Source organism: Heptranchias perlo, chromosome 5, assembly GCF_035084215.1.
Source record: "Heptranchias perlo isolate sHepPer1 chromosome 5, sHepPer1.hap1, whole genome shotgun sequence".
NCBI classification, from domain to species: Eukaryota; Metazoa; Chordata; class Chondrichthyes; order Hexanchiformes; family Hexanchidae; genus Heptranchias; species Heptranchias perlo.
In genome coordinates, this window is record NC_090329.1 from 54760476 (window position 1) to 54786666 (window position 26191).

The 26191-nt window shown below is 44.2% G+C and overlaps 1 protein-coding gene across 1 annotated transcript in view; it reads right to left on the bottom strand.

Moving 5' to 3' along the window:
- dpysl5b (dihydropyrimidinase like 5b) overlaps positions 1-26191 on the bottom strand; it is a 73861-nt gene that overhangs the window by 8023 nt on the left and 39647 nt on the right. The window contains exons 5-10 of the mRNA XM_067984378.1: positions 23507-23551; positions 23331-23406; positions 19430-19586; positions 18069-18210; positions 6071-6213; positions 2027-2234 (exon numbers count right to left, since the gene is read on the bottom strand). Of these exons, the coding sequence (XP_067840479.1) occupies positions 2027-2234; positions 6071-6213; positions 18069-18210; positions 19430-19586; positions 23331-23406; positions 23507-23551 (771 nt within the window). The remainder of the gene's footprint in view (positions 1-2026; positions 2235-6070; positions 6214-18068; positions 18211-19429; positions 19587-23330; positions 23407-23506; positions 23552-26191) is intronic.

A 26191-nucleotide genomic window follows, 5' to 3' on the forward strand; every position in this document is an offset into this window, starting at 1 on the left:
AGAGAAGCAACAACAACTTGCATTTCTATAGTGCCTTTAACGTAGTAAAACGTCCCAATACACTTCACAGGAGCGATATCAAACAAAACTTGACAACGAGCCACATAAGTGGATATTAGGATAGGTGAAAGAGGTAGGTTTTAAGGAGTGTCTTAAAAGAAGAGAGTGAGATAGAGAGGTGGAGAGTTTTAGGGAGGGAATGCTGGAGTTTGGGGCCTAGGCAGCTGAAGGCATGGCTGCCAATGGTGGAGCGATTAAAAACAGGGATGCACTAGAGGCTAGAATTGGAGGAGCGCAGAGATCTTGAAAGGTTGTAGGGGTGATGGGTGAACAGGACTTGGTGTGAGTTAGGATACGGGCAGCAGAGTTTTGGATAAGTTCGAGTTTATGGAGGGTGGAAGATGGGAGGCCAGCCAGAAGAGCAATGGAATGGTCAAGTCTAGAGAAGAGAATAGTCAAGTAGAAGAGAAGATGAGAAAATCAACAACATGAATATGGCAGAAGCAGTTGAGGGAGGTTGTATCCCACAACTTAACTGTGTGCAATGTCATAGAGATCCACTAGTACATATCAAAACGAATAAAGACCAAGACACTGCCACAAAATAGTGACCTGAAATGCTTAGCAATAGATTTAGTATTAAGATTGGAGGAGAATTAAAAAACTTGATCTGGTTTATGATTGTATGTGTAGGTGTCGGTGTCAAAATCAGCAGAGTAGCTGAAATCTAATTTTTAAAAAATATACTCGGCCCCTCCACCGTCTCTCATTTGTCACATTGCCTGTCTGACATCCAGTAATGGATGAGCAAAAATTTCGTCTAATATTGGAAAGCCATTGTCTTTGTTTCCCGCTGCAAACTCCATTCCCTAGCCACCAACTCCATCCCCGTCCCTGACCATTGTCTGAGGTTGAACCAGACCCATTTGTAACTTTGGTGTCCTCTTTGACCCAGAGATGAGCTTCCGACCACATATCCGCTCCATCACCAAGACTGCCTACTTCCACCTCCATAACATCACCTGTCTCCGCCCCTGCCTCAGCTCATCAGCTGCTGAAACCCTCATCCATGCCTTTGTTACCTTTAGACTGGACTATTCCAATACTCTCCTGGCTGGCCTCCCATCTTCCACCCTCCATAAGCTTGAGCTCATCCAAAATTCTGCTGCCCGTATCCAAACTCACACCAAGTCCCGTTCTCCCATCACCCCTATGCTCACTGGCCTAAATTGGCTCCCGGACCTGCTACACCTTGATTTCAAAATTCTCATCCTTGTTTTCAAATCCCTCCATGGCCTCGCCCCTCCCTATCTCTAACCTCCTCCAACCCCACAACTCTCCAAGATCTCTGCGCTCCTCCAATTCTGGCCTCTTGCGCATCCCTGATTTTAATTGCTCCACCATTGGGCGGTCGTGCCTTCAGCTGCCTAGGCCCTAAACTCTGGAATTCCCTCCCTAAACCCCTCCACCTCTCTCTCCTTCTTTAAGAAGCTCCTTAAAAGCTAACACTTTGACCAAGCTTTTGGACATCTGTGCTGATACCTCCTTATGTGGCTCGGTGTGAAATTTTGTTTGGTAATGCTCCTGTGAAGCGCCTTGGGATGTTTTACTACGTTGAAGGTGCTCCATAAACGCAAGTAGTTGTTGTTGTTTTAGATGGATAGCCAAGGCACCATTTGATGGAATATAACTGGTAAAATGGCCATGACTCGGTCAAAGGAGAAAATTGCAGGACACTGGGAATATTACAGCTTCAATGTATCCAAGCAGGATTGATTATTCTTTATTAATTTGAGGTTGATCTTAAAACTACGCTGTTACTCAAATTATACAACAAGGATATCAAAGTCATCATTCAGTTACCTTGTACATCTAATCAAAACCATAAAATTACGGCATACTATTCTCTTTTTCCTTGCCTCCAAAAGCCGAGTTATGATCTCAAAGGATTAGAAACAAGCAGATGAAAAATTCTTGGACATTTTTACATACAAGTGGAGAAAAGCATAAGTATAGTCAACTCTACCTTTTCTCTCTGGATCAGTTTCTTGTACACAAACTCCGAAAAGGGTCGAATTGGACAGAACTTCCCTGTCCCCTCAGCACAAGTAAAGATACCATCTTCATAGACAACTCGCCCACGGCTGATTGTCACCAATGGAACACCATGGCAGCGCATGTTCTCATGAAGATTCACATCACCACCCTGTACTTGCGTGCTCACAGAGATCGTTCTGAAACAATCAATTAATTCTTTCTACACATGCAGAGTTAAACTGTTGAAATATATTACAGATTAAAACGTTATAGGCAAAAAGTTATAATTTTCAAATCTATAATCTCTGAATAAAATATGGACCGACTGATATACCCGAGTATCTGGAGGTAATCTTGGTCTATAGTTAAACAATTCTGTTTTATTGTAATACTGTATAGAACCTCAGGTGGGATAATTATACCTCATGTACAATAGTTAAAGACGACTGAATGAGAAAGAGTGTCAGCTCGGGCTCAATTAGTAGCCGAGCTGACACTCTCTCATTCAGTTTTCTAAATGCCGCTGATTCAGAAGGTTGTGGGTTCATGGCCTGCTCCAGGATTTCAGCACGTAATCTAGACTAACACTTCAGTGCAGTACTGAGGGATTGCTGGATTACAGCCATCTTTCAGATGAGTGGTTAAACCAAGATTCTGTCTAACTGTTCAAAAGATCCTGTCCTATGGCACTATTTGAAGAAGAGCCTGGTGCCCCGGCCAACATTCATCTTTCAGCCAACACCAACAAGACAGATTGGCTGGTCATTCACCTCACTACAGTTTGTGGGAATACCGTTTGTGTAAATTGGCTGCCACATTTGCCTGCAAAACAACAGTGACCACATTTTATATGTAACTGATTGTCTGTGAAGCAGTTTGGGATGCTCTGAGGACATGAAGTGCTTTCAAATGCAAGTTCTTTATTTTGTTATAGCTTTTATTATGCCTTTTAACATACCCATGTGTTTTGGTGTATAATGAATGATCATACTGTTGTGGTTATAGTACAGGTCTTGCTTGAACTTGTTTCAGGTGTGTGGGGGAGGATTGAGGGAAATATATCTCAATGCTAATGCCATTCTGCATCAGCTGATCTGAAATACACTTTGTAAGGGAGATAAGGCCCCTTGTCAAAGTTTATACCAAGATGTAGCTGTCTCTGGGAACAAGAGATAAGGGACAATAGGAAGAAGAGGAAGAACTCAACACTATTTACTTTTTGATACATGAATTACCATTTCTCCAATCCTATTTCAGGATATCCAATATGGAGAAACCCACGATGAACTCAGATTTGCTAAACATAATGAGGCCGAAAATCCACACCAGAAAAGTGGAGGGTGGGGGGGGGGGGGGGAACAACCCAGAAGGGATATGTCCACTTGAGCCTTTGTTCCTGACCCTGCTGAAGTTCGCAGGATTGAGGTAGGTTCCCGTTTTGCACGTGAATGGCAAGCACCTGCACCACTGGGGGCGCACCTAGGACAACCCCTCTGCCACCAACATGCTAGAAAGTCTGTCGCAACTTGCCAGTTCCGGAGGTGCCAGCCCTCCTCCCCCCTGCAGAACTTAAAATGTGCTCCCAGCTGCCCCCTTCATACCTGTATTAAAATAAATTACAACTATTTTTCTTCAGGGGGTGCAAGCCACAATTCCGGTCTGGACCCTCAGATGGGGTGCACTTCTGCCATTTGGCACCATGATAAGCCTAATCCTACAATGGGTCCCACTGAGTCTGGGATGTGAAAAGCTCTGATCTTGGGACTCCCTGCCCCTCTTCAGCTAATGGCCTTGTATAGAAATCATGACAACCCCACTGCCAAATCTAGATGTCAAGGAGCATACAGGGGAGGATAAGGCAAAAAAGGGAAGCTTATGTTAGATACCGAGAACTCAATACTGCAGAAAGCCTTGAGGAGTAAAGAAAGTACAGGAGTGAAATTAAAAAGGAAACTAGGAAAGCAAAGAGAGGGCACGATAAAATACTGGCAAGTAAAATCAAGGAAAACCCGAAGATGTTTTGTAAATACATAAAGAATAAGAGGATAACTAAGAGAAGAGTAGGGCCTATTAGAGACCAAAAAGGAAACCTATGTGTGGAGGCAACAGATGTGGTTATGGTTCTTAATGAATACTTTGTATCTGTCTTCACAAAATAGGGGACAATGCAAATATTGTAGTTAAGGAAGATTATGAAATATTGGATTGGATAAACATCGTGAGAGAGGAAGTATTAAGGGGTTTAGCATCCTTGAAAGTAGATAAATCACCAGGCAAGGATGAAATGTATCCCAGGCTGTTAAGAGAAGCAAGGGAGGAAATAGCAGAGGCTCTGACCATCATTTTCCAATCCTCACCAGCTTCAGGCGAGGTGAAGGAGGATTGGAGTACTGCTAATGTTGTACCGTTGTTTAAAAAGGGAGAAAGGAATAGACCGAGTAATTACAGGCGGGTCAGCCGAATCTCGGTGGTGGGCAAATTATTGGAACCAATTCTGAGGGACAGTATTAATCATCCTTTAGAAAGGTACGGATTAATCAAGGACAGCCAGCATGGATTTGTTAAGGGAAGGTCGCATCTGACTAACTTGATAGAATTTTTTGAGGTGGTAACAAGGAGGGTCGATGAGGGTGGCGGGTTTGATGCAGCCTACGTGGATTTTAGCAAGGTTTTTGACAAGGTCCCACATGGCAGACTGGTCAAAAAAGTAAAAGCCCATGGGATCCAAGGGAAAGTGGCAAGTTGGATCCAAAATTGGTTCAGTGGCAGGAAGCAAAGGGTAATATGGGTGTTTTTGTGACTGGAAGGTTGTTTCCAGTGGGGTTCCGCAGGGCTCAGTACTAGGTCCCTTGCTTTTTGTGGTATATATTAATGATTTAGATTTAAATGTAGGGGACATGATTAAGAAGTTTGCAGATGATACAAAAATTAGCAGTGTGGTTGATAGTGAGGGGGAATGCAAAAGACTGCAGGAAGATATCAATGGACTGGTCAAGTGGGCAGAAAAGTGGCAAATGGATTTCAATCCAAAGAAGTGTGAGGTAATGCATTTGAGGAGGGCAAACAAGGCAAGGGAATACACAATAAGTTGGGGGATATCGAGAGGTGCAGAGGGACCTTGGAGTGCATGGCAACAGATCCCTGAAGGTAGCAGGACAGGTAGATAAGATGGTTAAGAAGGCATACAGGATACTTTCCTTTATTAGCCGAGGCACAGAATATAAGAGCAGGGAGGTTATGCTAGAACTGTATAAAACACTAATTAGGCCACAGCTCGAGTACTGCATACAGTTCTGGTCACTGCATCACAGGAGAGACGTGATTGCATGCGAGAGGGTACAGAGGAGATTTACAAGGATGTTGCCAGGACTGGAGAATTTTAACTAAGGGGAAAGATTGGATAGGCTGGGGTTGTTTTCTTTGGAACAGAGGAGGCTGAGGGGTGATTTAATTGAGGTGTATAAAATTATGAGGGGCCAAGATAGAGTGGATAGGAAGGACCTATTTCCCTTAGCAGAGAGGTCAATAACCAGGGGGCATAGATTTAAAGTAATTGGTAGAAGGATTAGAGGGGAACTGAGGAGAATTTTTTTTACCAGAGGGTGGTGGGGGTCTGGAACTCACTGCCTGAAAGGGTGGTAGAGGCAGAAACCCTCATCACATTAAAAAAGTACTTGGATATGCACTTGAAGTGCTGTAACCTACAGGGCTATGAACCAAGTGCTGGAAAGTGGGATTAGGCACGATAGCTCTTTTTCAGTCTGCACGGACACGATGGGCCGAATAGCCTCCTTCTGTGCTCTAAATTTCTATGATTTTATTTCATACCAACAAATTTTCACTCCCTACACCAGTTGAGATTGTCAAAATCACTTGAGATTGGGAACAATAGTATTATGGGCCAGGTTGGCCTTCCATTCATGGGCACAAGCACAGGTGCTGACCTGTGTTGCAGACAGTTTCTACGAAAGTTTGTAACATGAAAATCTTAACTACATTTTTATCAGAAACTTACATTGTTCTAGATACATACCTTGTAGATTCCGGATCCCACACAACAATATCAGCATCAGCACCTGGAACAATTCTTCCTTTCTTGGGATACAGATTGAAAATTTTTGCAGCATTTGAACTAGTCACAGCAACAAAACAGTTTTCGTCCATTTTGCCACCGACCTGAAAATATCAAATTGTAGTAACATTTACCTGCAGAATGAAAAGCCTTTTATTTTTATGTTGCATTAAATTTACATCACTCTCTTAGATCTCACAACACATCTTATTTTCTAACAACTGGTTTAATGAGCAACCTGCTCCCAGGCCTTTGCCAATATACCTCCACTGGGCTAACTAGTAGAAGGTATATGAGAATGTTCCAACATGGCTCTTTCCAACTTTTCCCTTCCTCCCAACTACTGTCAACTCTGGAAACATACAGCATGAATCATCAACTTGTGGAAGAGGAAAGGAACAAAACAGACTGGGAGTCAAATTGCAAAGGGACAGCAAGGAATTACCAAAAACCAAAATCAACCAGAAAGACACGTAAAAATGAGAGGCAACTTGAGAGTAAACAGCAAGTTGTAAATAATACAATACAAATTTTAAAATGAAAAATCCAATATTTAAAGGAATGAGAATGCACAAAGGGATATGTAGAAAACAGTTTGATTGTTTCCATGTTTTTTTTGTCTAGTTAAACTTGTTTGCATAAAAAGAAATGAAAACCAGAGCAAAAAAAAGCTGAAAACAGAAGGGTGGGGGGCAGCAAAAAGACAAAGAGGGAAGCAGTGTGCAAAAGGAAAGAAATGGATGATATGGGAGCATTGGTTTCTGGGCAATTTGTTCAACTGCACAGTCCAGAACAGAGATGTAATTATGTTTTAATGGAGAAGTGCAGAGGCCCACAACTATTCTTCATTGCGACACCAACTATTAATTAGTTCTTTAGAACTAACAAAATTCTTAATCCAACAGATGTGTTAAGATTTTCCTTTTTCGGAGGGGGGGGGGGGGGGGGGGAGTACAAATCAGCTGGGGACATAGTGTCCTTGAGAAGTTCACAACATGTTTGTAGGTCATTGCCCTCCTGGGCAGTCATTCAGTACACATCGTCAATTCTTGACCAGACGAGGCATGATTGAGACTGAGTGCATAACAGAAGCAAAAAAGGAAGGAATATTCCCATCTTTTATCCCATCAAATCCTGAAGATGACAACTTAGTTTAAACCATCTTAGTTTAAACCAAGAGCTAGGAAACTATAACTATTACTTTATTAAATCAATAACTTAAACTAGATAAACTAATTAGTTAATAAAACTAAAAATATCAAGTGAATAAAAAATTTAACTAATTACATATATAAAACAAGGTTGGATAGGGATGGCAGTGCAGGTGGTGTGCCGTAACTGCAGCATGTGGGAGTTGGTGGAGAGCAGCGTGATCCCCAGCAACCACATCTGCAGTTCGAAGAACTTCAGCTCAAAGTTGTTGAGCTGGAGTCCGAGCTGCAGACATTGCAATACATCCGGGAGGAAGAGTGTTAACTGGACACTTTGATCCAGGACGCAGTCACACCCCTTTGGTTAGGTAGTAGTTTAGATTTGGTAGGTGGTCAGGAACAGGAGGACGTGACTGCGAGTCAGGCAGGTGTGAAGACCTAGGATGCAGTGATGGAAGAGCCTCAGCCTTTGACCTTGTCCAACAGGTATGAGGTACTTGCTACCTGTATGGATGAGAACAAAGACTGCAGGGAGGATGGGCCAACTGACCACGTCATCTTGGTACAGGAGGCCATACAAGTAGGGGGTGTGAAAGGGAATGTGGTAGTGGTGGGGGATAGTATAGTCAGGGGGATTGATACCGTTCTCTGCAGCCCCAACCAGGATTCCCGAAGGCTGCATTGCCTGCCCGGTGCCAGAGTTATGGATATCTCCTCATGGCTGGAAAAGAATTTGGAGCATGAGGAGAAGAATCCAGTTGTCACGGTCCACGTAGGAACCAACGACATAGGTACAACTAGGAATGAGGTTCTGCTGATGGAGTTTGAGGACATAGGGTCCAAATTAATAAGCAGAACCTCAAAAGGTAATAATCTCTGGATTACAACCTGAGCCATGCACAAATTGACATAGGGTCAAACAGATCAGAGTGTTAAATGCGTGGCTTAAAGAGTGGTGTGGGAGACAGGTGTTTCGATTCATGAGCATCGGCACCAGGAAAGAGGGAGCTGTTCCGTTGGGACGGGTTCCACTTAAACCAGAATGGGGCAAGTGTCCTGGCGAATCGAATAAATTAGGCTGTAGATAGGGCTTTAAACTAAAAAAGGAAAGGGTTCAAGTGAGGGGAAATTTATAAATCTAAAGAGAAAAGTCAAGGCCATAGAGCAGTGTGGTGATTTGGGTGAAGATAAGCAGTGTGACAGGAAGGAACAGAGAGTTTAACAGTGATAATGCATCAGTGAATAAGGTCAAATCAGGGAAAAATTGCAAAAAGTTAAAACTGAAGGCGCTTTATCTGAATACACAAAGCATTTGTAAAAAGATAGATGAATTAATAGCACAAATAGAGATAAATGGGTTTGATCTAGTAGCCATTACTGAGCCGCGGTTGCAGGGTGACCAAGGTTGGGAACTAAATATTTCAGGGTACTTGAATTTTCGAAAAGACAGACAAAATGGAAAGTGAGTGGGGGGGGGGGGGGGGGCGGCGGGGAGGGAGAAAGAAGGTTAGCCCTGATAATGAAGGATGACATAAGGACGGTAGTGAGGAAGGATCTTGGCTCGGAAGATCAGGAAGCAGAATCAGTATGGGTGGAGATAAGAAATAACAAAGGGGCAGGAAACACTGGTGGGAGTAGTTTATAGACCCCCTAACAGTAGTTATACTGTTGGACAGAGTATTAATCAAAAAATAAGAGGGGCTTGTAACAAAGGTAATGCAATAATTGTGGGGGACTTTAATCTTCATATAGACCGGACAAATCAAATTGGCAAAAGTGGTTTGGAGGACGAGTTCATGGAATGCATTCGAGACAGTATCCTAGAACAATAGGTCGTGGAACCAATCAGGGAAGAGGCTATTTTAGATCTTGTCTTATGTAATGAGACAGGGTTAATTAGTAATCTCATAGTAAAGGCTCTTCTGGGGAAGAATGATCATAATATGATGAACTCAATGTGAAATTCTGAGAGTGATGTACTTCAGTCCGAAACTAGAGTCTTAAATTTAAACAATACCAATTACGTGGGTATGAGGGGGCGAGTTGACTAAGGTAGATTGGGAAATTAGATTAAAAGATATGATGGTAGATAAGCAATGGTGAACATTTAAAGAAAGATTTCATAATTCTCAATGAATATACATTCCATTGAGAAATAAAAATGCCACGGGAAAGTGATCCATCCGTGGCTAACTAAAGAAGTTAAGGATAGTATTTGATTAAAAGAAGCAGCTTACAATGTCACCAAGAAGAGTAGTAAGCCTGAGGATTGGGAGAGTTTTAGAAACCAGCAAAGGATAATCAAAAAACTGATGAAAAGGGAGAAAACAGAATATGAGAGTAAACTAGCAAGAAATATTAAAAAAAGATTGTAAGAGCTTCTGCAAGTATGTAAGAAAGAAGAGAGTAGCGAAAGTAAACGTGGGTCCTGCAGAGGCTAAGACAGGAGAAATTATAATGGGGAATAAGGAAATGGCAGAGATATTAAACAAATATTTTGTACCTGTCTTCACAGTAGAAGACATAAAAAACATACCAGAAATAGTGGGGAACCAAGGGTCTATTGTGAGTGAGGAACTTAAAGTAATGAATATTAGTAAAGAAAAAGAAGTGGAGAAATTAATTGGACTAAAAGCCAACAAATCCCCTGAACCTGATGGCCTCCATCCTAGAATTCTCAAAGTGGTGGCTGCAGAGATAGTGGATGCGTTGGTTGTGAACTTCCAAAATTCCCTAGATTCTAGAACAGTCCCAGTGGATTGGAAGGTAGCAAATGCAAGACCGCTATTCAAGAAAGGAGAGAGAAAACAGGGACCTACAGCCCAGTTAGCCTGACATCAGTCATCAGGAAAATGCTGGAATCTATTATTAAGGACGTGGTAACGGGGCACTTAGATAATCATAATATGATTAGGCAGAGTCAACATGGTTTTATGAAAGGGAAACCATGTTTAACAAATCTATTAGAGTTTTTTTGAGGATGTAACTAGCAGGGTAGATAAAGGGGAACCAATGGATGTACTATATTTGAATTTTCAAAAGGTGCCACAAGAAAGATTGTTAGACAAGATAAGGGCTTATGGGGTTGGGGGTAACATATTAGCATGGATATAGGATTGGTTAACGGACAGAAAACAAAGAGCAGGAATAAACAGGGCATTTTCAGGTTGGCAGGCTGTTACTAGTGGAGTGCCGCAAGGATCAGGACTGGGGCCTCAGCTATTTACAATCTATATTAATGACTTAGATGAAGGGACCGAGTGTAATGTATGCAAGTTTGCCGACTATACAAAGCTAGGTGGGAAAGTAAGCTGTGAGGAGAACACAAAGGGCTCGATATTAGCAGGGCGGCGGGTTCTCAGCGGGGGGTCGACTGGGCGCGTGGGTTACGCGCCCGGTGAAATCAGTGTGCTCCGCACGCAATCGCAGGCTAATTGGAGCCACTTACCTTTGCTTCCGGGTTTCCCGCTGGTAAGCTGCGCGGCGGGCGGATTGCGCACGCGCAGCAAGGTCTGTCAGCTGGAGGAGCCTATTTAAAGGGGCAGTCCACCAATGCTCCTCCTGCAGCAAACAACCAATGCTAAACCATGGAGCAGGCCAGAGGGAAGGCTGCCCCAAGATTTTCAGACTCCTCACTCCAGCTGCTGCTGGATGGGGTGAGGAGGAGGGAAATCTTTTTCCCATCTGATGGGAGGAAGTGCCCTCCCTCCACCACGAAGAAGGCCTGGCTGGAGGTGGCCGAGGAGGTCACCAGCTGCGGCAATGTGCCACGAACCTGGATCCAGTGCAGGAAAAGATTTAATGACCTAACCAGGTCAGGCAAAGTGAGTATACTTACGCATTCTCCCACTCTCCGTCTTCCACATCACCTCCACCACCACACAACCCCTTCTGCACTGCCACCACAACGCTCTCACATCACTCCTCACATCCACTCAACCATCATCCTCACCTTGCCTACATGTACTCACTGCCCTGTCCCCATTCGAACATTACCATGCAACCCAATCCTCATACAATATCGTGGCTATGTTGCACACGCACCCTCCCATGCATCTTCCTCACGCTCAACCCCACCCACACCAATGCATGCAGCGGCTCACCATGCAACCATCACTCAATCATGCCTCTGTGTTTTGCCTTGATAGGAGAAGAGATGCCAGAACGCCCGGGAGAGGGCACGGACCGGAGGGGGCCTGCCACACCAGGTGGTCCTAACGGACGCGGAGCAGCAGGCATTGGACATCAGCTGCACGCTGGAGTGCCTGTCCGTGGCGGATGCCGAGGCTGGGATTGCACAAGCGGCTGGTGACAGAAAGCTTACTCTCAGCACTCATGATCTTAGCATCACTTGGCATCTGCAGCACCTCAACATCTGTCCACATGCCTAATATTGCTTTCTGTTCTCTTGCAGGGCCATCTGCGAGCGCCGTGACCATGGAGGGCGATTCCTCAGAGGACCTGCCGGCCTCTGAGGGTCCATCCTCACATCTGAGCCATGCATCCACCAGCGCAGATACATACACCTCGGTGGGTCCCTGTCCTCGCTTAGTTGGGCTTGCACATGGTGAGTCACCACGCACGTGAGCACGTGCAGACCATGATGGCAGGGGCAGCCATGGAGAGTCCGCGTCGGTGGGAGCACTCTTCTCTAGGCTCTGCTCAGCTGGACCCAGATGCTGAACCCTGGGGGTCAGCCGTGAAAAGGAGAGTCGTTGAGAGGCAGCAGCACATTGCTGAGGCACTGGAACAGGTGCCACGTGCACTCTCCACAATCACGCAGAGGATGGAGGAATCCAACTCCTGCATGAAGGGAATGGTGGCACAGGTACAGGAAGGTATCTCCGAGATAGTGTCGCAGGGACGTGAAGGCATCTCAGATAGTATCGCGGGTAGGTGTGGGAATGTCTGCGATGGAGGAAAGGTTAGCTTCCCTCGAGCATCAAGCACGGCTCAACAATGAGTCCATTCAGGCCCGGACAACGGCCGTTCAGATTCAGGGTGAGCAACATTCTGCCGCCTTAAACAGGCTGACAGATACTTTACAAGTGGCCTTCCAAGGCCTCACACAAGTCATCCAAACTGCCATCCAGCAGGGTGGAAGGAGTGATGTGAGCCTGGGCCACGAGAGGGATGATGGTGAAAGGGGACATGGAAGTGGGGACGGCACTCAAAGCGCTCCCACGTCTCACCCGTTGCCCCCCTCTCAACCAGTACCCACAATGCTGCCCCCTCTCCAGGTGGCCGAGTCTGCCCCTGCACAGGTGCAGGTGGAGCAGTCTCTAGAGGGGCCCTCACGGGCACCCAAACCTAGAGGGCGTCGGCCCAAAGCATCTCATCGGTCAAGGCAAGTTCAAGAGCAACCTGCCACTACCTCTGCTGAAGCCACAGGGGTAGCACCACGTAGGGGTTCCCGGAAACGCAAGGCGAAGGTTTTGTGAGCACAAAGGGAATGCACAAGAGTGTCTGACGATTTGTCATGTTTTTTATTTATATTTGTTTTCTTTCATATGCACAATAAATATTATTATTATCACCACTACTGCCACGTTTTGCCCATTCTTGACTGGCTTGTGGAATAGGTCCCTTTCATCGGGTTCACCATGAACACGCACACTTGATGCCACCCATTGTGTCACTGCAGAGTGGGTGTAGGTGTATTTGCAGGGCTCTTTTGTGCAGACGGCTGAGAGACGTCGGCGATGTCCCCGGTGGCACCCTGAAAGGATGCGGAGGAGAAGTTGTTGAGGGCAGCGGTGACTTTGACAGCGACAGGTAAGAAGATGGTGCTCGGGCCAGCCGGGAGCAGCTCAGCTTGAAGGAGGCTGCAGATGTCCACGACTACATGTCAAGTGACTCTGAGCCTCCATGTGCACTGCTGCTCAGAGAGGTCCAGGAAGCTGAGCCTCGGTCTGTGGACCCTGTGGTGAGGGTAGTGCCTTCTGTGACGCATCTCTCTGCGGATGCCCTCCCTCCTGCTGTGCAGGTGGATGTGTCACAGCACTGTGTTGTGGAGCTCCACGTGTCAGAGGTGGACGGCGTGGCCGACGAGGCTGGTGATGCTGTTCGCCCTCCGAGGAGGTCATGACTGCAACTACGGCGGCCCCCATCCGGAAGTTTGAGGGGTCCACAAGGTAGGTAAATGTGTCTGGACACCGGGGTAAGTGTGCAAGTTGGTGAATTTGATTGTCAGGAGGAGGGTGGTGGAGGCCAAACTTTGTCCAAAGTGACAGAGTGGCCTCCTGCAATGAGTGAGGGTCTCCCGCGGCCCCCCCCCCCCCCACAACCTGTCAAATGGACCTTTGCAGCTGCCACAGGCTGATGGCTGCAACACGTCCATTTCAACTGGGAGTGTTTCCCCCAGTGTGGGAAACAGTCTCAGTTAATTTCAAAATCCCATCCCTCCTAAAATATCAGGTCAATCAGGTCTGTAAACGACCTGAAGTACCTGTTTAAGTACTTTAAGTGGCACCCCGCCGGCTTTAATTGCCGGCGGGAGTCCCACATGCGGAGGCTGCGCGCGCATGTCAGCGAGTCACTGAGAAACCCGGATTTTCGCAGCCGCCCCGGGAATCCCGGATTTTCACAGCCCCCCCCGCCACGAACGCACCCGATTGCGGGTGTGAAAATTGAGCCAAAAGAGTTTGAAAATGGATACAGACAGGTTAAGTGAGTGGGCAGAAGCTGGCAGATGCAGTATAATGTGGGGCAATGCGAGGTTATTCACTTTAGTAGGAAGAACAGAAAAACAGAATATTTTAAAAATTGTGATAAACTATTAAATGTTGGTGTTCAGAAGCGATTTGGGTGTCCTTGTATACGAAACACAAAGTTAACATGCAGGTACAGCAGTCAATTAGGAAGGCAAACGGTATGTTGGCCTTTATTGCAAGGGAGTCGGAGAACAAGAGTGAGGAAATCTTGCTGCAATTGTACAGGGCTTTGGTGAGACCACACCTAGAGTACTGTGTACAGTTTTGGTCTCCTTACCTAATGAATGATATACTTGCCTTAGAGGGGGTGCAATGAAGGTTCACTAGATTGATTCCTGGGATGAGAGGGTTGTCCTGTGAGGAGAGATTAAGTGGAATGGGCCTATACTCTCTGGAGTTTAGAAGAATGAGAGGTGATCTCATTGAAGCATAGATTCTGAGGGGCCTTGACAGGGTTGATGCCGAGAGGCTGTTTCCCCTGGCTGGAGAGTCTAGATCCAGGGGGCATAGTCTCAGGATAAGGGATCAGCCATTTAAGGCTGAGAAGAGGAGCACTTTCATCACTCTGAGGGTTGTGAATCTTTGGAATTCTCTCCCCCAGAGGGCTGTGGATGCTGAGTCGTTGAGTATATTCAAGGCTGAGATCAATAGATTTTTGGACTCTAAGGGATTTAAGGGATATGGGGATCGGGCGGGAAAGTGGAGTTGAGGCCAAAGATCAGCCATGATCTTATTGAATGGCACAGCAGCCTCGAGGGGCCGTAAGGCCGACTCCTGCTTCTATTTCTTATGTTCTTAACTCTTGCCTAGGTATGGTTTGACACGGACTGACAGACCTCCGACCCAAGAAGCCATCCCTGACAGCAAGTAATTGCAGACTTTGATTGTGGAAGGCTTTGCTGTCCTCACCCAATACCTACATATGCAGACTTCCCAGTAGGGATCAGCTTAAAAGGTTAAATTATTAGGACAGGTTAAATAAACTTGGTTTGTATTCCCTTGAGTTGAGATGGTTGAGGGGTGATCAAATAGAGGTCTTTAAAAGGATTAAACGATTCGATAGAGTAGACACCAAAAAACTATTTCCTGTGGTGGGGACTCCAGAGCAAGAGGGCATAATCTTAAAATTACAGCTAGGCCAGTTTGGAGTGAAATCAGGTAGCACTTTTTCACATAAAGGGTAGCAGAAATCTGGAACTCTCGCCCCCAAAAGACTGTGGCTGCTGTGTCAATTGAAATATATGTAATATTCTTTGAGATTGTTCATTGAATGTAAAGACTGTAATTCAAACTGACAAATGAGAAAGACCATATACAAGGTAGGTAAACCATCACCTTTATTCATCAATCCCAAACACAATGACGAAGATTTTCCTGTTCCTGAGCTCATTGGATCGCTTAGATAAATTTTTGGACTCTAGGGGAATCAAGGGATATGGGGATCGGGCAGGAAAGTGAAGTTGAGGTTGATGATCAGCCATGATCTGATTGAATGGCGGAGCAGGCGCGAGGGGCCGTATGGCCTACTCCTGCTCCTTTTCTTATGTTCCTAGGCCCAGCCCAAAGGAAAATTGGGCAAGGAGGATCACGAGCTCATAAGCGAGCCTGCCCAATTTTCTGCTCATTAATTTAAACAGACGTAAAATTGTGAGGGCTTCCTGACATGAGAGATTTAACGTCTGTGGGGAAGCTGCTGGAATCTGTCATTAAGGATAGAGTCACTGAGCATTTGAGCAAATACGAGCTGATCAGACAGGGCCAGCCTGGCTTTGTTAAAGGTAAGTCATGTCTGACTAATGTCTTTGAACGATTTGAGGAGGTAGACAAAGGAGTGACGATGGATGTTATCTATATGGACTTCCAGAAGGTAAAAACGCAAGCACAGTAATTGGAGGCCGCCTTTTCACTTGTGTCGGAAATTGGTTGGGAGGTAGGAGACAGAAAGTGGGGATTACGGGTATGTACTCAAATTGGCAGGATGTGCCAAGTGGTGTTCCCCATGGATAAGTTATGGGGCCTCAACTTTTCACCATATTTATTAATGACGTAGATGAAGGAATAGAGAGTTGTATATCCAAATTTGCAGATGACATTAAATTTGGAGGGACAGTAAGTAGTGCAGATGGGAGCAGGAAGTTGCAAAGGGGCATAGAGATTAAATGAGTGGGCAAAACTATGGCAGATGGAGTTTAATGTGGGCAAGTGTGAGGTCATCCAGTTTGGACCTAAGGAAGATAAATTGGAGTATTTTCTAAATGGTAAGAAACTAGGAGTTGTCGAGGAGCAAAGAAATTTGGGAGTCTAAGTACACAAATCATTTAAAGCTAGTAAACAGGTCCAAAAAGGCTAATGGAATGGTGGCCTTGATCTCAAGGGGGCTGGATTACAAAGTGGAAAAAGTTATGCTTCAGCTGTATAGAGCCTTGGTCAGATTCCATCTGGAGTATTGTGTTTAGTTTTGGGCACAGCACCTCATATATATTGACCGCAGATTCACCAGAATGATACTGGGGCTTAAATGGTTAAATTATGAGGACAGATTGTATAAATTTGGGTTGTATGCCTTGAGTTTAGAAGGTTGAGGGGTGATCTAATCGAAGTGTTTAAAATGTTAAAAGAATTCAATAGGGTACATAAAGAAACTATTTCCTCTGATGGGAGAATCAAGAACGAGGGGAAATAATCTTTAAATTAGAGCTAGGCCATTTCGGAGGGAAATCAGGAAGCACTTTTTCACAGAAAGGGCAATGGAAATCTGGAATTCTCTGTCCCAAAAGCCTGTGGATGCTGGGACAATTTGAGCTTTCAAGACTGAGATTGACAGCTTATTTTTAGGTAAGGGTGTCAAGGGATATGGAGCTAAGGCGGGTAAAGGGAGTTGAGGTTCAGATCAGCCATTGAATGGCGAAGCAGGCACGAGGGGCTGAATGGCATACTCCTGCTTGCTCAATTTTCCTCTTTGTGCTGCACCCAGGTGATCCAGTATGCCCAGGTACAAGACAGGAAAATCTGCCCCAATCAGAGTAAACTGAAGTAGTGCAGAAACTGGAGATGGTACTTGACCTTGAATAAGCTCTGAGCACAGACAGCTTGGTGACAATTCTTAATGGAGCAGCAGCCCAAAATGATTTTCCCCTTGTGGTGACTAAATGCATCACCTGAGCAATCCTCATACATACAAACCAAGAAAAATAATTAGCATCGAGCTGTAACAGAAGAGTGCTTTCAATTGCTTACCTCTAACAGGAATGGTTGTCAATTAAACTGATAAAGTGGAATAGGGAAGTGTCAGTATCACATCATATTGGAATGTTAGGGCACACAAAATTATTCACTTTCCCCCAGTTAAATAAACCAAAATAATATTGACAGGGAAGAACACTTACTAATAATACAGCTGCCTTTTTAGGAAGACAAAGAGCACAACACAATTTTAAGAAAGTAGTAGAACTCTTAAAACATGATTTTTTTTTAAACTGGAAGTTCAGTCGGGAGGGTTCTAAAGGAAAAGGAAAGGTAACCTAAGTGAGATAGAACACAGTTTTTTTCCCCATATCTGGGTACTAAGTTTGAATCAAACCTAGATTGATTTGGGGTGGGAGGTGCAGTCTTTTTTCTCTGCTATCTGTTAAGTGAATTGCCTTTGCACAGTTTCAATCAGGTTGCCTATAAACTCAGCACAACTCAAGAAGGTCTTCTTCAGAAATTCCAGAAGAATGTGAGAAATGGAAAAGACACAATTATAGCAGGGATGCTTTTCTTATATTTGTTAAGAGGCCTTAGTTGACAGCTTAGAGGGTATATCAGCCAGCATCTAATTGCTGATATTGGTTCAAAGGTGGATGGAATGGAGAGAAAAAAAATCAAACATTCTATTCCACACTATTGGCAACCTCTCATCTTGAGGGACACAAGTTCATAAGAAAAAGTTAATAAGGAAAATAAAATAACTATAACAACTGCAACAGCTCAGAATTGAGAGGTCCACATTCCACAATTTACAAATTTTTAATAGCCAAAATTCATGTTTGACTCTGTAATGTAGCTATAATAGTAATCAACATTAAAAAAAGGTTCTAGTAATGTCAAACATACCACTCCTTTCTCCCAGATAACGGTCATTCGGTCTTGCACTCCAGAAATACCGTGAGGAATTTTGGTAAAATCCTCTTTTCCGATAGCTTTTTGCTTGATGGTAAATGGACGGTGATCCGAAGCAACAACATTAATAGTATCACTAGGAAAAATAAAACAAAAACCAGAAAGTAAATTTGACCAGTGTTCCATTGAAGCCTTGATATTAGGTACTTCTGCCATGACAGGTTTTATATTAGATTCATGTTTTGGTCATTTCAATTTAAGGTTAATTATGGCAAAAAAGATTTTTCACATCTGTATTATGAAACATATTTTTTCTCCCCCTGACTTCCCACAGTTGATTTCTGGTTCTTGCTGGAGCTGATGAGATCGAACAACCCTTGGGGATTTTCCCAATCCAATGACCAGCAGCTGAACAAATGATGCTTTGACATGGGCTGGGCCTTGCTGGCAGTTGACTCTCTCCTGTTGCAATGTCCAATGTCAGCATTAAACAAGCCACCAACTCATTCCAAACAATGGTGTTAGCTCAGAATTCTTATTTAATGGCTAACTGCATACAATGCTGAGACTTTGTTACTTTCCATTGTTTGCACCTTAAGTTATTTGAACATTTTTTGCTTGGCTGGCATGCGACAAGTTGCCACTGTGAACTCTGGGGACTATAATTTCACAGGACCAGGGTAAAAATTACAGCTCTCACAGATACATTTGTCTCTCACAGAATTTGTCCAAGCACCTGAAAATCCCCAGTTCAATTCAATTACTCACTCAAGCCTAAGGGTCTAGATAAAAAGGCAAGTCCATGTAGGGGAAGCAAATTGCAAGCATTTGCAAACATTAATTAGACAATTTTTGAAGTCAGATTTAGTAAATTTTTCCAGAATTGTACAATTTTTTAAAAAGGGTTTTTGTTATGGTATAAATGGTATTTCTAGTTATATACATGGATCGGAGTGAATTAGAAAAATGGTGGTCAAAAACAGTGCAAAGAAATTATGAATGGTTTTGCTGGTTCGTAACTGGAAGCTTTGAGATAAAAAAAAAAGAGGGATCTGACTGCTTGGTTTTCGGCCACTGGCATTTTTTGTTACCAGACATTTATACTTTTAAATTTAAACTCTAAACTTTCACTCTAAAATCAAATCCATGTTATATTTATGCAATATTCAGAATTTTAAAAATGTATTTGCCAAGTTATGAATTTTTAATACTGTAATCAACTCAGGTGGAATAAATGATGATACGCACCTGCAATCTTGCAATATATTTGGCTGCAACTCATTCAAAAATAGTTTTCAAGCTCGGGACAGGCAGTTTAAAGAAAATAATATTTCCAGCTTGTTACAGAAACTCACTTGGCTAGCAGGCTCATGAGGTAGTTGGGAGTGCTTGCATCCAGTCGGAGAGGAGGTGCGGTAACATGAGCAGCAGCATGAGACCAGTCTGGATGGTAATAGCTTGATCCATTCAGAGTTGTGTGCGCTAGGGTTGTTTCCCCATATATAATCTTGCCTTTTAAAAAAAATGGATTAGGAATTTAAAAACATCCACCATAATGTATACTTTATTCACCTAATTACAACTTACCAGTTAAATATACATCATTCATGTGTACACAGATGCTCTATTTAATTTTTGTTTACTTTAAGTCAGAGATCCCCCTTTTTCATTTTGATGAAGTGTATTCAGTTTGGGTTAATCTAAATTATTGTTCACAAGTATATAATTTTTAAATCCACACACATTTTGGTAGATTAGGGAGACAATAAGTTTAAGGAAAGTATTGTTATTAAAGGAATCACCTTACTTTCTCAAAAAAAAAATTGGCCGCATTTTGATTAATAGTTTTACCAAGTTACGACCCCTTCAGCTAGGTCTCCACTCGTTTTCGGGTACTCAGATATCATTGATGAGGAGCATACCAGTGAATATTTCTAATAAATAATAAAGGATGGGGCAGAATGGAGTGTGACTTTGAACAGGCTGAGAACCTCTTAAGCCATCCAAACCTGGGAATGCAGATAGCCGCTCAGGCTGAGGTGTAGTTGTGGCTAACTGTTGTTGACATCACGGAGTTGTCTAGAAGGGAAGCCCTAAAAGTTATTATCTTGGCAAGAAATTCTCCTGAGCTAATATTTTCTTCTACAAAATTGCAGGAGGGATAAGGGGGTACTTTGATTTGAATCCCAATTGTAACTTTATAGATGAAATCGATCAGCATCTTCCTCTAGTCTTGACAGTGTAACTTCATGCCATTTTAAACGGCTGCATAGAATTAGACTCATTTTCTGGGATATAATGAAAGTGGATGACAGCCCTTATTCTTTGAAATAACAATCTCAAAGAATATTAAATATGCACAAATGGATCTCCTGCAACACTGCACATGGGGAGTCGAGACCAAGTGTAATCTTCAGGTGAAACAAAGTTAGGGATATAGCATAACTGGACCAGGGTGCGCTGGTGTAATTCCATCCCCATTTTAAAGTAATACATTCGACCCTTGTTTCTATGTAGTACCGTAACTAAAAATAATATAAAATTAAATAATACAGCAGAATTAATTAGAGTTTATCTGCAGTACAGGTTGAGAAGACAGGAGATGCAAAACTGAGGTGCCACAGAGCCATCACCGGCAGGAACGTATAATTACTGTGACAAGTTTACATTGTCAGTTTCCTTCATAAATGTGTACCGCGGAATTTATAATGAAAAAGGTTGATTCAAAAGTGTGACAATAGGTGACAACAGGAAGTAAGGTTTCGTAGCAAGGAAGCGCATGTAGATGCAAGATTTTTAATATACGACAGGTCAGTGGATCTCTTGTGGTGGTGCTCATGGTGAGTCTGAAAATATCTTCTCTCTTTTACCCATGTCTGTGATGCAGCTTCTTTGTTTCTCTCCTCTTCTGCTTCTGGATCTATCTTTTCCCGCTCTCTCCTTTTCCACTGTTCGTTGTCTTCTTCACATTCTCTCCATTTGACGGTGGGGAAACAGCATTAAGTGGTGCTTGGTGTAGGTTCCAGGTAGGGAAGCAATCCAGCTGGGAAAAACTAGAGGAAGGAGGTGGTAGGAATGAGAAGGATACGGCTGGGAACCGGGGGAGGGGGATGGAAGACATGGATGCTCGGGTAAGATGTCGTAGAGGTGAAACAGGAAGGGCGAGAGTGAGGGGGAACATGTGCTCAGAGTGAAAGGTGGCAGAAGGAAGAGTGAAAGGTGACAGAAGGAAGAGCAAAAGGGCAAGGGAGCGCAACAACAGCTTGCATTTATATAGCGCCTTTAACATTATAAAGCATCCCAAGGTGCTTGGGACGTCAAATTTGACACCAAGCCTCTTAAAGAGATATTAGGATAGGTCACCAAAAGCTTGGCCGAAGAGAAAAGAAGAAAAAAGGGAAATAGAAATGATGGACCCGGGTAGTGATATAGGCCAGGAGGTGGCTCTATGTCGGAGCTGGCAGGGGAGGGGAAAAAGAGGATCTAGGCCACACATCACATTTTACGGTGGCAAATGTGGGGTGGAACAGGCAGGGGCGGGAAGGAATGGGTGCTCACGCTGATTTCCCCCCAGCCTCAGATTTGGGGAAGACCCAGTTATTGAGCACCTTTTTAGTTTTAACAGGAGTTACCCAAATTTGTATGCAAACCCCTTAAGGGTCTGTCATTCAAAAGCCAGTTCCTGGCCTTAAGTGAGAGCAGGCTTTTAAATTGTGTGGTGGGATTCCCTAAAATATTTCTTCGTGACGTGGGGAAGGCCCTGTTATTTAAACTGAAAAATGTTTCCTTCTCCAATGTCATTGATTAAATCCAGCAACTGGTTTTTAAACCGTGACCTGGGGCAGGCAGGGGCCGGAAGCAGTAAAAGTGTCAGGTTAGGCCCCAGTGAGCAGACCAGAGACCAGGGTGCAGACAGAGACATTGCAGACAGACAGAAGAAAAAGGGGTGGGGGGGGGGGTGGGGAAAGAGACAGACAGACAGCAAGAGAATGTTATAGGAGAGACAGAAATATGAGGTGGTAGAGAAAAAAGGGGAGGGAGGGAGAGAGAAAGATAGGCAGAGTGTGCTCACACCGAGAGGGAGGGCGCAGGAGAGAGAGATCTGAAGAGATCTATGCTACAAATTCTGAATTTGATTTCTGAAGAATGAAATGGTGAGAAGAATTTGAATGAACTAGTCTTTTGAGAGGGGTGGAACGCAAAAGAAATAGCTAAAAGTTGCTGAAAAGATTTAAGATGAGCCTGATCCCAATGCTAAATAACCTCTGATGAGGGCCTAAATAGTCATGATGTAATGTACTGAGGCAAAGAAAGGAAAAGTGGTTGTCATAACCAAGGCATTAAAGCCACCAGGTGACAGGCTCAAAGCACAGAGAATGAGATTAGGAATTTTATAATCAGACAAATGACTGAACCGTCTTGGTTTCTTTCCTGAAGTGAGACATGGTGCTTGTGATGGAAATAGGGTTCTGTCTGATTTCAAATTATAATGTATTTCTACACTGTATTTTTTCATTTGAATGGTAGCTAGGCCTAGGCACTGGGGGTTTAAAATGAAAGTTAAGGCAGTTTTCTGATGAGATATCCTCTGACCTTTGCTTTGATGAGTGCCTAAGGGATGAATGAATATATACACGCTGTCTGAGTTTGACAATCAAGTGCTTGCCTTTGTTTATGTTTTTTGCCTGCTAGAGTCCCTCATCAAGATTCAGATGGTTGGCCTTAACCCTCAGGCTTGTGGCCTTAATGCTCAGGCTTGTGAAATGTGAATCTATGCAAGGTTGCCAACGTGAGAAAAGATATATAATGGTCACTTAGAAAAGAATAATATTTGTAATGCCTTTCACGTGTTTGAAGATTCAAAGCCCATCTTGGTATCAAAAGCCAACAGTTCTTGTTCTATCTGCTTGGAAGCCATAACGCATTAAAAAGTTGTTTATAAACTTGTTGAAAAAAGATCGGAGGCTTCTTCAGAGAAACTTGCTTAGGTGAGGAATGAGAAACTCCCTGGACTTGATATAATTAATGCAGCCTTTTGGCCCTGTCTTTGGTTCACTCTTACAAGGCAGAACACCACAAATGGAAGTGTGTGCTTATTAAGACTCAGATTTTCTGAATGGCCATCTTCACCACTGAAAATAGAAGATGGTCATATAATTCTGTTCATCAGGCAATGAACCTTTTGTGGAACGTCGAGAAAGGAAATGCACTGGATTAAACTGTTGGATTTTTCCATGCTCTGGTAACTAACCTTACCGTGCATTCTTGCGGAAGCAATGACATCACCTGCAGACTTGCTTGAGACATTAACCAAATATAATGGACAATGGGTCTGAAGGGGGAAATTAATGGTAAGAGTTAGATATGGAGCTTAGCTGAAACACTGAAGAATATATGTATTTAAAACATAAATGTTAAACAGAAAAACTCACTCGATTAGCAATTGTGATGGCACGATGTGTTGCTTCTGCCTCAAGCTGTTTGAAGAAAGCAAGAAGTATTTTAAATATTTTGTACACATAAACAAAAAGTATTATTTAGTGAAAAAGATGAAGTGGACCAGCTCTTCCAATTTTCAAAAACAGCACAGGGTCTTAGAATAAACGAGATACGATGACTAAACTTTATACTGGGCCAGATTTTCCTGTGAGTGGCGAACGAACGGCACCCGCCACTCGTTAGACATGCACTTGCCCATAGATTTTTCATGGGCTTTTGCACAGGAAGTTCCTCTCATGGGACTCTCAATCCAATGCGGCGCCCTCTCCCGGGCTTCTGGGGCCTGTGTAAACAGGGCAAGCAGCTGTATATCCCCTTAACCAATCAGATTGAAGCATGTTAATAGGCAGCGCAGAGTCAGAACCAGGAAGTGTAAGTTGGAATAGTGAATTCAATGTTAAATCAGGTACATAAAGATAGAGTAAGAAATATTGAATTGAGAGAGAGATAAAAGTGATAGAAAGAAAAAGCAAAAAAAATGAAAATTATAATTTTTTTTCAAATGTCCAAAAACAATTAAAATCTGAAGGAATGAGACGCTGCACTTGTAAAAGTTAATTTTCAGTGCCAGAGAGTTTGTTTGGCTGTAATTAAGACTTACCACACTGTTAAAAGTGTGCTTAGACTTGAAGTACCTTTTTTGGCGAGATTAGTTCGTATCAGTCAGGTCAGTGCAGGAACTTCACGCCTTTCCATTCATTTGAATGGGAAATCAGCCAGCGAAATGTCGTTCACGCGGAGTTTACGGAGAAGAGTCGCATCTGGTACAGCAACTTCTGGATTTCCGTGTTTGACGGCACACATGCGGTCGCGGAAATTGCTGCACCAGATGCACAGAAATAATGGTGAGCCCTGTTTGCCTCATCGTTATTTTCACGGGAAAATCTATCCCAATAAGCCTTGACATAGCTTTTGCAGAGTCCCACAATATTATTTGCAACAATTTTTTTTCCTGAAAGTCTGTGCAGTTCTCAAATGATCATGCTGGGGAAACTGCTTCAGTTCTGGCAATGAGCATTGTGGGTTAACAGAAAGTCAATTTAAAATCATCTGCTTCATTTTAATTTCCAGAATTTTAAAAGACCAAGGGCCCAATATTAGAAGGGAGGCGGGTTGGCAGCAAAGAACCATTTTGGCAGCATGGAGCAGGCCTGAGGCAAGGCTGCTCCAAGGTTCTCAGACTCCTCACTCCAGGTGCTGCTCAATGGGGTGAGGAGTAGGAGGGAAATTTTTTTCCCATCTGATGGGAGGAAGTGGCCTCCCTCTGCCACCAAGGCCTGGCTGGAGGTGGCCGAGGAGGTCAGCAGCAATGTGTGCCGAACCTAGGTCCAGTGCAGGAAGCACTTTAATGACCTAACCAGGTCAGCCAAAGTGAGTATACTTACGCATTCTCCCACACTCAGTCTTCCACATCACCTCCACCACCACACAACTCCTTCTGCACTGCCACCACATCGCTCTTGCATCATTCCTCACATCATCCTCAGCTTGCCTGCACTTACTCACCGCCCCAGTTCCCATTCGAACACTACCACGCAACCCAATCCTCATACAATCTCATGGCTATGTCTCAAATGCACCCTCCCATGTATCTCCCTCACGGTCACCCCCACCCACACCAATGCATGCAGCGGGTCACCATGCAACCATCACTCAATCACGTCTCTCTGTGTTTTGCCTTGATGGGAGAAGAGATGCCAGAATGCCCGGAAGAGGGCAAGGACCGGAGGGGGCCCGCCACACCATGTGATCTTAACGGACACGGAGCAGCAGGCATTGGAACTAAGCCGGACGCTGGAGTGCCTGTCCATGGCGGATGCCAAGACTAGGAGCGCACAAACAACTGGTGACAGAAATCTAATTCTCAGCACTCATGATAGCGAATGATCTTAGCATCACTTGGCATCTGCAGCACCTCAACATCTGTCCACATGCATAATATTGCTTTCTGTTCTCTTGCAGGGCCATCTGTGACCGCCGTGACTGCGGAGGGCGATTCCTCAGAGGACTTGCCAGCCTCTGAGGGTGCATCGTCACATTTGAGCCAGCCATCCACCAGCGCAGATACACACACCTCGGTGGGTCCCCATCCTCAGTTAGTTGGGCTTGCACATGGTAAGTCACTACGCACACGTGAGCACGAGCAGACCCTGGTGGCAGGGGCAGCCTTGGAGAGTCCGCGTCAGTGGGAGCACTCTTCTCCAGGCTCTGCTCAGCTGGACCCAGATGCTGAACCCTGGAGGCCAGCCATGAAAAGGAGAGTCGTCGAGGGACAGTAGCACATTGCTGAGGTATTGGAACAGTTGCCACGCGCATCCTCCACAGTCCATTCAGGCCCTGACAACGGCCGTTCGGATTCAGGGTGAGCAACATTCTGCCGCCTTAAACAGGCTGACAGATACATTACAACTGGCCTTCCAAGACTTCACACAAGTCCTCCAAACTGTCATCCTGCAGGGTGGTAGGAGTGATATGGGCCTGGGCCAGGAGAGGGACGATGGTGAAAGGGGACATGGAAGTGGGGACGCCACTCAAAGTGCTTCCATATCTCTCTGTTGCCCCACTCAACAAGAACCTGCAATGCTGCCTCCTCTCCAGGTGGCCGAGTCTGCCCCTGC